This window comes from Chelonia mydas, chromosome 12 (assembly GCF_015237465.2).
Source record: "Chelonia mydas isolate rCheMyd1 chromosome 12, rCheMyd1.pri.v2, whole genome shotgun sequence".
In the NCBI taxonomy this organism is placed as follows: Eukaryota; Metazoa; Chordata; order Testudines; family Cheloniidae; genus Chelonia; species Chelonia mydas.
Genome location: NC_051252.2, coordinates 10,516,732 through 10,529,472, shown reverse-complemented (window position 1 = coordinate 10,529,472; position 12,741 = coordinate 10,516,732). Strand labels below are relative to the sequence as shown.

General features: G+C 41.1%; 1 protein-coding gene across 4 annotated transcripts in view; it reads left to right on the top strand.

The window, feature by feature from the left end:
* NFATC3 (nuclear factor of activated T cells 3) overlaps window positions 1–12,741 on the top strand; it is a 137,133-nt gene that overhangs the window by 100,972 nt on the left and 23,420 nt on the right. For 3 of the 4 annotated variants that reach the window (XM_037877397.2, XM_037877396.2, XM_043526551.1), the window contains exons 7-9: window positions 2,960–3,015; window positions 3,639–3,765; window positions 11,654–12,706. In XM_037877397.2, coding sequence (XP_037733325.1) covers window positions 2,960–3,015; window positions 3,639–3,765; window positions 11,654–12,706 — 1,236 coding nt within the window. The remainder of the gene's footprint in view (window positions 1–2,959; window positions 3,016–3,638; window positions 3,766–11,653; window positions 12,707–12,741) is intronic. The other variant, XM_037877398.2, reaches the window with a different exon arrangement.

Sequence of the window (12,741 nt, the reverse complement as noted above, 5' to 3'; positions counted from 1 at the left end):
TAAGGTTCATAAGGCATCCACTGATTTCCACCATTTTCCAGTCTTGTGCTGATCTGTTCAGGTTTGAGTGTCATGTTCATAGATTATTACTTTTTCTATTCTACATAATATTTCTCTAGGATGCCCTCTTTCTTTTTCCAAGTGGTGTTGTCCATGTTATCATTCGCTGTGGAAGTCGTTTTGGTAGTATCCTTAAAGTGTGTCCTAAATAGGTCCATCATATTTTTGCCATATTTGATGCTTTAGATTGGTTGCTCTACTCAGAATTTCTGATGTTTCAAGAAAGATCTTCTGCAGGCATTTACTTTGGAATGAATTGATCTTCTCAATTGCTTTTGTAGATTTCCATGGCCGTGCTCCATAAAGGAGGACAGACATGATGCTGATGTTGAAAATTCTTATTTTTGTGTTAGTACCAGTCATGCTACTTTTTCCAAATATTTTTAAGTTAATGGAAGTTTGCTGCTTTCGATATTTGTTGCTTGACATCTAGCATGCTGTCACCATTGTCACATATATCATTCCTAGATAGGTAAAATGACTTGCTAATTCTACTGTTTTTTCATCCTCTCTAATGGATACTTTAGGACATGGATAGCCATATATTTTGTCTTCCTCTTGTTGATGACCAAACCGACTTGCTTTGCTGGATCTGCCAAAAAGCTGGGTCTATTCTTCCATTAAGCAATATGTTGAACTAGGCAGAACAATGTCACTGGCGAAAAATAAAATTCCTTGGTTGCATTCTGTGGTTATTTCCCTTATGACATAGTCAATGACAAGTGCAAAAAATAGTTAGGACATAATATATCCTTGCCTTCGTCCAGTCATCACTGCAAACCACTGGCGGCTGATGTCACCATATCTGACTGCACGTTTGGTATTATCACACAGATCCTGGATGATTCTAACTATTTTTGTTGGTATTCTGTAGTATGTCATAATTTTTGACCGTCTGTGTAGGCTGTCGGAAGCCTTCCAGAAATCCACAAAATTTATCACAGGAGATGCTTGCTATGCCATTCTTTGTTCTGTAATGTCTGAGAACAGCAATATAATCAAAACTGTAATACGGGGTGGCAAACTTTTTGGCCCGAGGGCCACTTCGGAGATAGGAATTGTGTGGCGGGCCATGAATGCTCAGAAAATTGGGATGGGGCTGAGGATGAGGAGTTTGGGGTGCAGGAGGGTGTTCCGGGCTGGGACCAGAGGGCGGGAGGGGGATCAGGGCTGGCACAGGGGTGCAGGTTCTGGCTGGGAGTGTGGGCTCTGGGGTGGGGCTGGGGATGAGAGGTTTGGGGTTCAGGAGGGTGCTCCAGGCTGGGATCAAGGGGTTTGGAGAGCAGGAGAGGGATCAGGGCCGGAGCAGGGGGTTGGGGCTAGGGGAGAGGCTCTGAGCGGCACTTACCTCAAGTGGCTCCCAGAAGCAGTGACATGTCCCTTCTCCAGCTCCTACGTGGAGGCGTGGCCAGGAGGCTCTGCTCGCTGCCCCATCTGCAGGCACTGCCCCCGAAGCTCCCATTGGAGCATCTGAGGAGGCCATTGGAGAGTGTAGGAGCGGGGCCATGCTTCCGGGAGCCGTGTGGTGCAGCCCCCAAACCTGCGGCGCAGCTGGAGTGCCGGAGCAGGGCCGAGGCGTGTGGTGCCACCCCAACCCTGACCCAGTGCCCCAGCCGGAGTGGGGCTGAGCCACGTGGTGCAGCTCGCGGGCCGGCTTGAAACGGCTCATGGGCTGTAGTTTGCTCACCCCTGGTGTAATACATGACTGATAGTTAAGGGTCTGAATCTGTGAATATCTGGATGTGAATAGCTTGACTTATGCAAGTAAAACCATGGTAGTCAATCACACTGCTTGTATGATTGAAGTAACTTAGTTGCGTATGTATTGGCAAAAGTGGTCCTACCTTTTCACTGAAATGTAAGAAATATGACTTTTTAGTCTAATTTTGTTGTAGACACTGTTGAAAAGTCACTAGCTCCTTAATGACAGGTTTCAGAGTAGCAGCCGTGTTAGTCTGTATTCGCAAAAAGAAAAGGAGCACTTGTGGCACCTTAGACTAAAATTTATTTGAGCATAAGCTTTCGTGAGCTACAGCTCACTTCATCATCCGAAGTGATGTTAGCTCCTTAATGCTTGTGTTTTAAGTATCCTGTATGTACTATTGTTTTTAATTACATACTGGTATTTGTCCTATGATGGTTCATGCAACATGACACAAACTTAAAAGCAACCATGCAGCTTTCTACTCAAAGTGTATGATATCTATGAATAGTTGGATCTCTGGTTTTTCCTTTTTTGTCTTCAACCAAAAGGCAGTGTATTGTGTGTGTACACATGCTTGCTTCTGGAATTAGAAATATTAATTTAATTTTTATCCCATTATGTAATAGGAGCATTTACCTTTAAACCAGTATCAGAATGCTTTTTTCATGAATGTATTTTTTTATAAATATATTTAAACGGATTTTAATTAGTCCATATAAATTAAGTAGAATGGGCCAGATATTCAGTTTGTTAAATGACACAGTACATTAACACTAATACACATCAGTTAAGGATGTGACCATTAACTTTTACAAATTATTTTAATTTACTTGATCTTTTAAAATCATAGTGGAAAACCTGAATTTTCTCCTCTTATTTAAAGAATATCAATGTAAAGAACTATACGTGCTCTTTGACTGTAGTGTCAACTGACAATATAATCTATGCAGAAATCCTTAATGATATAGATTTGTTTGTAAATAAAACTTTAGTGTAATCTGGTCAAAGTATATAAAGAGTCTTGGATGTTTCCAACAGGAGGAACATTTAAGAATCTTAGAATCTGTTTACAATAATTGCAATATCCTCTTGTAACTGAATTTTAATATTTTGAATTGCATTCACTTTCAGTCAGCATATTTCAGAAAATGCTTTTTTGCCTGAATTTCTTGTAAACTTAATTTCTCTCAACAGATGGACGACCTCAGTGGGAAGTAGAAGGGAAAATAATTAGGGAAAAGTGTCAAGGGGTGAGAAACTTGTTTTTCTTTCTTTAGAAAGCTGTTTTTGTTTTTTAAGTAAGAAATTGGTCTTCATTGTCTTGTTTTTTGGTTTAGACTTTTACTGTAAAGTAAATGATTAGTAGGACATATGAACAAGTTTTGCAGTTTACTTACTTCATCTGAAGACTTTTTCTAAATTATCATAACAGTATAAAGCAGTCATTAGGTCACTGCTTCCTAAGAAAATGAAATGATAAACTTGTTTGAAAAACTAAAAGGGGAAATTTAGAATAACTGGTGAGAAGTAATTTTCGTTACTGCCAATGAGATTAGTGGTATGAAATTTAGTGTCTGCTAGTATGGCATTCATATGCTCATGAAGATAAGTTAATACTTCACAAGTGTATTTTTAAATAAAAATGTAATCTCTAGAATATGCAAAAATGTCTCCCACATCACAGGTATTAAATTGTATTTTGTTATGTTTCTGATTTACTGTTTAGAAAATGCATGAAGCAATAGCTTCATCCAACTAAAAATCCCCATTTGAGTTAGCATTGCAGTCAGCACTCATGCAGTATTCTTTATTTAACAGGTGTATTTCATTTACATTTTAAATGTAATGCCATCTTGTTTCAACTTTAATTTAGGCTAACATTGTTCTTGAAGTTCCTCCGTACCATAACAAAATGATTACAGCTGCAGTCCAGGTGCAGTTTTATCTTTGCAATGGGAAGAGGAAAAAAAGCCAGTCTCAACGTTTTACTTATACACCAGGTACACACAGCTACTGCATCTTACTGTAAGCTAGTTAGTGTACACTTTTAAAAAATTACTAAAATTTAGTGTATTTCATAGATACCATACAAAATATGTTCCCTTTGATAAGTAGATGTGACTAAATTTTTACAGTTTGTGAATTGCCAGTTAAGAATTTGTGTAATTTTGTAACAGAAACTTGAATCCAATGTAGTAGTAGTGTGAAATAATATGAATATGGTTTTAAGAATTTCTATTTTGGCAATTATATTTTTACAACATTATTTAATTCTTTTATTCCTATAGCTTCTTGGCCACATGGAGTGTGAATTCTCAGTGGTCACTGTTTTTCATGATTCTGTTTTTGTCTCCAGTTAGTGATACTATGTAGTGAATTCCAGGAGTACAGTCACAGATCATAGAGGAATAAATCATCCCCAGTTTATGCGATGCCAGTCTTTCTCTCAATAGTCAAAATACAACTTTGGACTTCAGATGAGAGAGGAAAAAAATACACTCCATAGACATCTTGCAGTGTGGCGAGAGCTAGTCTTGGAACTTTGTCAGAATGGCATACTGTAATTGATCTGTCTTAGCAAGAGTGTTATTGGTATTGGGGAAAACCATACTGCAGAATATGTAACATTTATTCTTTTTGGATGGCTTTTCAAGTGGATTTAAAGTTCCTAATAGACTGTAAAGAGCAGTCAGGAGTTCATCAAGAACCAATAGTAGCTGTAAGGGTAAGTTCCCTTCAGCATTGCTTTGTACACGCTGTTTATGTGAAATTGAAGGACCTGACATACACAAATATATATCAGAAAACTAATGGATGCTCCTAACAGGCACTGTAGACTGACAACTGAATTATTATTTTACACCAAAAGTTACACATTTTGTACCTTTAAGCATAATTAAAACAGTGTTATACAATTATCTGGCTAACTATGTATGAATTCGTTTTATCACTACAATAGCAAAAGTTTCAAACAATATTTAAAATAACTTACTTTATCACATTTTTAAAAGAATGTCAGCTGCTTGAAAATATTCTTAAACTCACAGTAATCATAAGGTGGCTCTTTACTGAAAAAGTATTCTTGAAATATTGGAATGAGTAATGGAACATACCAGCTTAAAATGTGTCCAAAATAAATAGGAAGTGAAGTTATAACTGAAGCTATATTACAGCAACCCTTAACACCCACTTGAAGGGTTTCCTGTTTTCATTTTAACATGCATGCTGTAAGCCAGTAATTGATTGGGACAGGTGTTGGCAGGAAAAAGCTGTTGTGCTTATGAGTAACAGCTCCTGATTATCGGTTAACCATAGCCTTTGGCTTAAAGAAGCAGGGAGATTCAAATTATTGAAGGATGTGTCAACCTACAATTCTGTGGCTGTTCTAAAAAGAACCCAGGAGCTGAAAGGAAATATGAAATAGGTCTGTGTAGGGATGGTAATAAGCATCTTGGGGGCAGGGGGGCGGGAACCATTCTAGGTGTTGTATAAAAAAGATAACGGTTGCCTGCACATATCCATACTTATGGGTGCATAGGCATGCCACATTATCGGTGGAACTTTGGAAAGCTTTGATTGCTAGAATAGCATGCATGCGCTGTTGTAGTACTTCAGATTTTTCAATGCAAACCAAGGTGGGTTTTTGCTCATATATTGATATATACTAAATGTGATTATGGGATTAGAGGAGTGAGCTGGGGCAGGAAAACTTGAATGCAGTTCCAATCCAAATGAATAGAGAACCTTCTTCCATTATTCCTTCAGGTAAAAAGACTCCTCAAAATAGAGGTCTCTGTTTGAGGGGCCTCAAAATCAACCTTACCATTATCTGATGTGCAAATTGAGATCCAGCAACTTCACTCAGGTCCACAGGTCCTTGAGGGCTAATTGTTGATTCCATTAAGGTCAACAATAACCTACTTAAGGGAACCTCTTTTGAGCGTCGCCTCTTTCTTCTTGGAACATCTGCTCCATGATCTACATGGCCAATGAGGGCTGGTTAGCCATGGATATCAACACCAAATCATGAGATGGCCTAATAGAGATAGTAACAGTGCTGCCCTTTAAATCTAGCTCCCAGCATCTCACCACCCACGTTAAAAGCACTGAAGACCGCCTCATCAGACGTTCTGTCTGACAGATTTGAATGCTTAGGGGACAGTGGTGTTGAAAAGCCTATTACTCAGTCGACCTAAAGACCATTCTTCCTCCTTTCCTCAGGAATTTTGTAGGAACTTCATATACAGGACCCATTCAATTCAAAATACCATATCCCCTCGATTCTTTTTTTTTTTAAAGTTGTCTTGAAAGTATTGGATGTACCTAAAAATAATTCCTTTGCAATAATGGGGAAAAGTTGCTAAAATATCTTAACTGTTACTTAATTGAAAGAGCCTTTGTCTATTTGACTAATTTACAGCATGATATATATCTAATATGTTAAGTAGTATTTCATAATTATCCATTCTTCCTCTCCCAAACTTCCACATAAATTCTCACCCCACACCCTTTCCATGTCCGGCAATCTGTACTGTGGGCATTTAACCTGCTGATTGAAGGCAGAGCAACAGCTGGGACCACAACTGATAGATCAAGGGTCTCCTTTTGGTACCAGAGACTTTCAGGGTAGAATTACCAAAAAAAATATGAATTTGACTAATTGGAGACTCCTAAAATAGGTTTTAAAGTCTCTTTCTCTCCCCCCCCCCCCCCCCCAAAAAAAAAAGGCAAATACCGCTCAAGTCTTAGTCTTTTTATTCAGGAGCCTTAGGACTGGACTGTCCCACCTGCAGACAGGAACTTACAGCTTCTAGAAAGCGTGTCTCGGATCTCCTTGTAGCACTGCAGGCATGAATCTAATCCATTGGACTGGCATGAAGGCAGGGTCTATGTTGAGCCAGGGAATTAGGTCACAGAGGTGGCACACAGGAGATCTCACAAGCAGATCCCATAAAGGTACCTTGCAGGGGCAGGTGGAGCAGTAGCAACTGCCACTACCATCACTGCTGCAGCTGATGGCTATGTAGCAGCCTCTCCTCAGCTTCAGCAGATGTGCTGTTTAATTCCTGAGACACTTACCCTTGAACTGTCTGCACCAGGGCTTAGGTGACCATGCAGCTTCTCCCTTAGGAATCCAGTGGGGCCACCACTCCCTCAGTAGAGGGGTGCTCCTTGAAGTAATGAAGTGACTCTACTTAAGTCTGGGCAGACAGACATCTTGTATGCCCATGGAGCCACCTTCTACAAAGAAAATGGTAGAAGAGTATCCCTTCCTCACTTTTTAAAGCTCCATCTTCCTGGGGCAGAGTTCAGTAGGACCCTTCTAAAGATCCCTCCACCTCAAGAATAGACTGGAGATATTACCTAACCATAATTCCTCTCCCCCTGCCCCAAATTTTTTTCATACGGTGAAAACCAGTAGCTTGAATTTGCATGCTTTTAAAAAAAAAATGATCTTCCCTTTATCCCTGCAAGTTTCAAATGCTCCTCTTTTTCAGACTCTGGCCCAGAATCTCCCTGCCAAGCAAAGAGAAAGGTGCATCTCCAGTGTGGTGGCTTGTTTGTTTTTTTTGTTTTGTTTTTGTTTTTGTTTGTTTTTTTAAAGAAACACATGCCATACCTCTAAGGGCCATAAGGTTTTTTTTTAAAAAAAAAAAAAAGCGCTAACAGAGTAAAGAATAAGAGAAATTCTCTCTCTTCTTCATCCAGCTCAATTTCCCTGAAGGAAGAGGAATTATCTGGCTCAGCCCAAATAGAACTTAGCAAATATTTGATCACATGTTATGGATGTTGCTAACCAAATTGGAAATGGTCCCTGAGACACTCCAGAAGCCACTAATCTCATGGAAACCAAAGTGAGCCTCTCAGAAATATTTTCCAGCAAAAGTTAAAAGAAAGACTTGTTCCATTACATTACAGGGAGGGAGGCCTCAGAAATTTTGTCCACATATGGGAGATATCTACCTCAGCAAGTGGATACTGTAGACTGCTTTACAGGGTTTTGCCATCCACATGACCAGATTCCTCAGAGATGAGTTCACAGTCTCTCCCAGATCAAAGAACCCAGTCAAACACCAGAAGGTAGAAGAAGCAACATCTTCTCAGCGTTGGAGTCATAGGGCCAGTACTTATAAGGCAGAATTTATGGCATGTTCTTGATATTCTTTATGGTCTCATAGAAGAATGGGGACACAAGCCGTTTTAGATTCATTGGGTGATGTGAAATCTATCAGGTCTCAGAGCTATGACTTAGAAGTTTCAGACTAAAAACACTATCACCCCAGAATTTTGTCATTAAGTGGGCCTCAAGGAACAGCCTGGAACAGGCACTGAAAAATTTACTCTTCTGTTACAGAAGGAAATATTTTTAGTTCAGGCCTCTCCCACTGGGCTAGTGTCTGCTTCACAAGTTCTCACAAAAATTCTGGTTGTCTTTAGTGTCCATTTTCAGAGAAGGAGAGCATACTCATTTGTCCCTGCTTACAGTGATCATCCCATCAGATCGTCATCCCATCAGGTGGCGCTTGAGGATCTAGAAGAAACTGTAACCTGCTTACAAGTTTTTACCAGACTTCTGGTGATCAGAGTGAAGAATCATCTCTAACTTCTGCATGTAGGAGTGATCCTGGATGCCAAGGAGAGAGAGTGTGTTCTTTTTTGGAGGAGAGATCACAGTAGATATTCTCATTAATTCACCAAGTGTTGACTGGTCATCAGACATCCCTGAAAATGTGAATGCTATTCCTCAGCCAAATTTCATGTGTGGGCACTCTGCAATGGGTCAGATTTCATATGAGGATGCTCTCAAAACTCCATACCAGGAAGAAATTGCAACCAGTCAGAATCTTACCTCTGTTCTAAAGTCAGTCACTTCCTTGCTCAAGTGGTGGACTCATCCTTTGAAATTCAAACGGGTATCTGATGTCAGAGCCAGGGAGACTCGTGATCACTGCTGATGCCAGTCTTCATGGATGGGGTGCACACCAAACCAGAGTGGCTATGGGGACATGGGCCAATTTGGGAGAAGAATATAAACTGACTATAGATAAGGGCCATAAGCATCATGTACTGTTCCTTGCAGACAACACCAACTGCACTGTGCACTGCACAAGGAATCGATATATTTTCTGACTTGGTTAGAGCATGATCTCTTCTCTCATACCCATCCACATAAAGGGAAGGGAGAGCACAGGAGTAGACTGGCTGAGCAGGAGGGACCTGGGAGAATGGAGTATGAATCCTTCAGGGTTTCAGGAGGTGTCAGATTCAGGGTTCCAATCATAGATCTCTTCACCTTGAGGGAAAATAGGCAGTGAAGTTCTTTGTGAGCAGACGAGAACCTGAAAAGAAAGCAGTTGATGTCCTATTTCAAAGGTCTCAAGGCATCCTTTATGCCTCTCCTCTCATATTTTTGACAAGGACCGTAAAATTATCCTAAAAGAATGGCCCATAGTAATCCTGATAGGCCCATATTGGCCATGCAGACCACCGTAGTTCTCTGACTTAGATTGCAAATGGAACACCCTCTGAAATTATCAGCCTGGAAAGAAATTCTGAGCCAGAGACGAATCCACTGTTCAAATCCAGCTCTGCTAAAACTTAACATGCAAGATGGAAAGGGAGAATTCTCAGAGTTCAGGATACTTTTTTGGTAGGAAACAGGTCTCTACCAGAGCAAGTGTTCTGAATTATAAGGAATCGACAGAGATTTCTAATTATCACCATGTCGAAAGGTACCTTAGAGTAGATACACGTGGTAGTCCTCCAGTATTACATAGGTTTCCTTCCTGGAGCTTGAATTTAGTGCTAGGAGACTTAAAGCAACCATTTGAATCACTACACTCTGTTTTGGCCTACTTTCTCAGAAGCAGTCACCTTGGTTAGGAGAGTATCAGAAGTGGGAGCATTGTCTATGAAGCCAAATCTATATATTCCATAAGAACAGAGTGATTCTTATGATAGAGCCATCATTTATTCTAAAAAGTAACATTAATTTTGCACACGTTGCCAGTGACTTTGACTTTCGTGTTCTAATCCTAAACATCCCAAGGAGATTGCAATTTTATTTCAATCAGGATGACGTTTAACCTTTATCTCAAGGACATGGAACCTTATCAGAGGTCCACAGTATTTTTTATCTTATGTCACTCTTGAATGAAAGGAAGAACATCACTAAATCCTCCATTGCAAAATGGATTAAAGCATATACTGCAGAAGTCTATAGAGCATGTGGAGTGAAAATAGAGTCTGCTTTCTGTGTGGTTCAGCAGCCTGTTGGGCAAAAAGGCCTAGTGCTTCATGTGAAGAAACCTGTAAGACATCTGTATGGATATCAGTGTACACATTAACAAAGTACTACAAGGTTGATGTCCATTCTTCCTCCGATGCAGCCTTTGGAAGAAGGCTACTTTAGAAAGAAGGTACTGCCCCAGCAGTAATCCATAATCAGTCCTCATATACATAGTTTGAATCCTCCTCCCAAACTAGGGATAAATACTTCTTTGCACATCTCAGGGCTATAGCCACAGGTGGACCTGGGATAGGCCATGACCCCACTCAGTTAGCATCCAAGCCCACCTGAATATGTGAACCCCCTCTAACTCCTGTAACAGCAGCAGCTGTGGTAGATTGCTCCAGGGCCCAGGCAAGGACAATGAGAGCCACCTCCCTCCCATCATCTGTTCTAGATCAATCAGTAACAGCCTCCCCCACTCAATAGAGAGGTCGGGGCACACTACTAGAGAGAATTTGGCTGCCCTACAGAGACCTATATGGGTTCCTGACAGTCCCCACACATGGGGAGCTGTGCAGCTGAGGCAGCAGGGGTTAGAGTAGGACATAGAACAGGGGCTGCTGTTTCTATGGTATTGAGAACAGCACATTACATAGCAGGTGATGGGGGCTGGATAGCTGGGATAGGAAATGGGGCCCATCCAAACTTCCATTCCTAGCTACTCCTCTGCTGCATTCCACTGTACAGACTCTCAGACTGGAGAGGGGAGGTAAATGGAAAACTTTCCTTCTTACTTGTGAATTTGCTGTATTATACACTCCAACTCTCATATTCTGGAATACCCAGAAATGGTTTACTTCAGAACTGAAGTAATTGGATCTCGCCTCTGGTTTCCAAGGTTAAAAGGGAAAATACACGTTTGCATAAAAAAATATTTGTATATTTCCTAAGGCTTGTTACAAGATTTGTTTGGTGGCATTAATTTATTTAGTTAGTATTTTTCAGCTTTGCAATATGTCATTATGGTGTATAATTGGGTCTACAATAGGGGATCTTCTGGCACAGTTAAATCACACCTAGCCAACATAGCTGTGCTGGCAAAACTTTTACTTTTAGATCTGCGGAGGTATAATTTGGAGCCTCTGGTAATTAGTTTCATAACCCTTTCCCCCTGTATGTGGGGATTGGTGCTGAACTTCTTGTCAGAACCTTGTCAGTGAAGCTCACTGGTTGGCCCCTTTATTAACTCAAGTCTACTGAGCTTAGTCCCCTGGTACAGTAACCCCCCCCCCCCCCCCCCCCCCCAAGCCAATACAAAGCATAGGGCAATAGTTCAGGGGAGGGAGAAAGCTGGGGGTTATTGATGAGGAAAGAGGGAGCTGAAGGAAAACACTGAGTAGATAAGAAAAGGGAAAATGATTCAGGCATAGAGGCCAGCATGACAGGAAGCACAAATTCAAGAATGGAAGAGAGAAATTAAGAGTGAGACAAAAGAAATGGTAACAGGTGGGGAAAACAAGTTGAGTATATAAGAAACACAACAGTAGTGGCATGACATTTACACATAAGTGCTATGTAATTAGAGTATGTACTGAGTCACATTATAGTGAAATAGAATTGTAAGTTATAATTTTGATTTTTATTCATTTTTCTAGTTTTAATGAAACAAGAGCACAGAGATGAAATGGATTTGTCTGCCGTTCCATCTTTGTCCCTGCCTCATACTGGCAGTGTTCAGGGCCTGCACTCCATCCGAACTCAGCTGTCTTCATCAGATCCAGGGCACCCGCATGATAGTTTACTGTCTACATCACCCAGGAGCCTTGTGTGCCCAGTTCAGCAACCGTATACATCCCTGGTGACATCAGCAGTATCTCATTTGTCTCACATACAAGGTAGAAACATCAGTCCAGGTGATGAGTGTCATGTTTTGCCTCCTGTGGTTCACCAGTCTTTCCAAGTAACATCTACACCTCCTGTGAGGCCTTCCTACCAGCCTATGCAATCTAATGTTATGTACAATGGACAACCTGGTCTTCCCATGAACTCTGCCTCCAGCCAAGGATTTGACACGATTTCATTTCAACAAGATGCAGCTGTACCTCATTTGATAAATCTTAGCTGCCCACCTCTGCCACCAATGCAGTACCATTCTTCAAATCCTGGCTCAGTGACAACTTCATGTACAGTAGGACATCCTTTGGCACATCCAGCTCATTCAGGACAATCATCACCTCATCTGCAATCAATGGGATACCACTGTCCAAATACTGGGCAGGGTTCTATCTCTTCTGCAATGAATCAACCCCTTGGACAACCTTCCCCTCAGTTGCAGCAAGTCACATACCATTCTGCAAACCCAGGGTCTGCTTCATCACCACCCCCAACAGCTTCCCATCCTTTGGTCCATTCGCCGCTGTCGGGGCCAGCTTCTCCTCAGCTACAACCTATGCCATACCAGTCTCCGAGCTCAGGACCTGCCTCATCCCCTCCCCCAACAGCCATAAGTCACTCGGGACAACACTCCCCTCAAGAACATAGTCCTGGATTGGGAGGTCTTCATGCAGCTTCATCTTTAGTACATCATAGTGTATGTGAATCATCTCCATTTTCAGCAGATGGGGTAGCTGTTAACATTAAACCAGAACCTGAGGATCGAGAGTTGAATTTTCAAACAATTGGATTGCAAGACATCACACTAGATGATGGTAAGTGGATATAACTTTTGATGGCTGGGATTTTG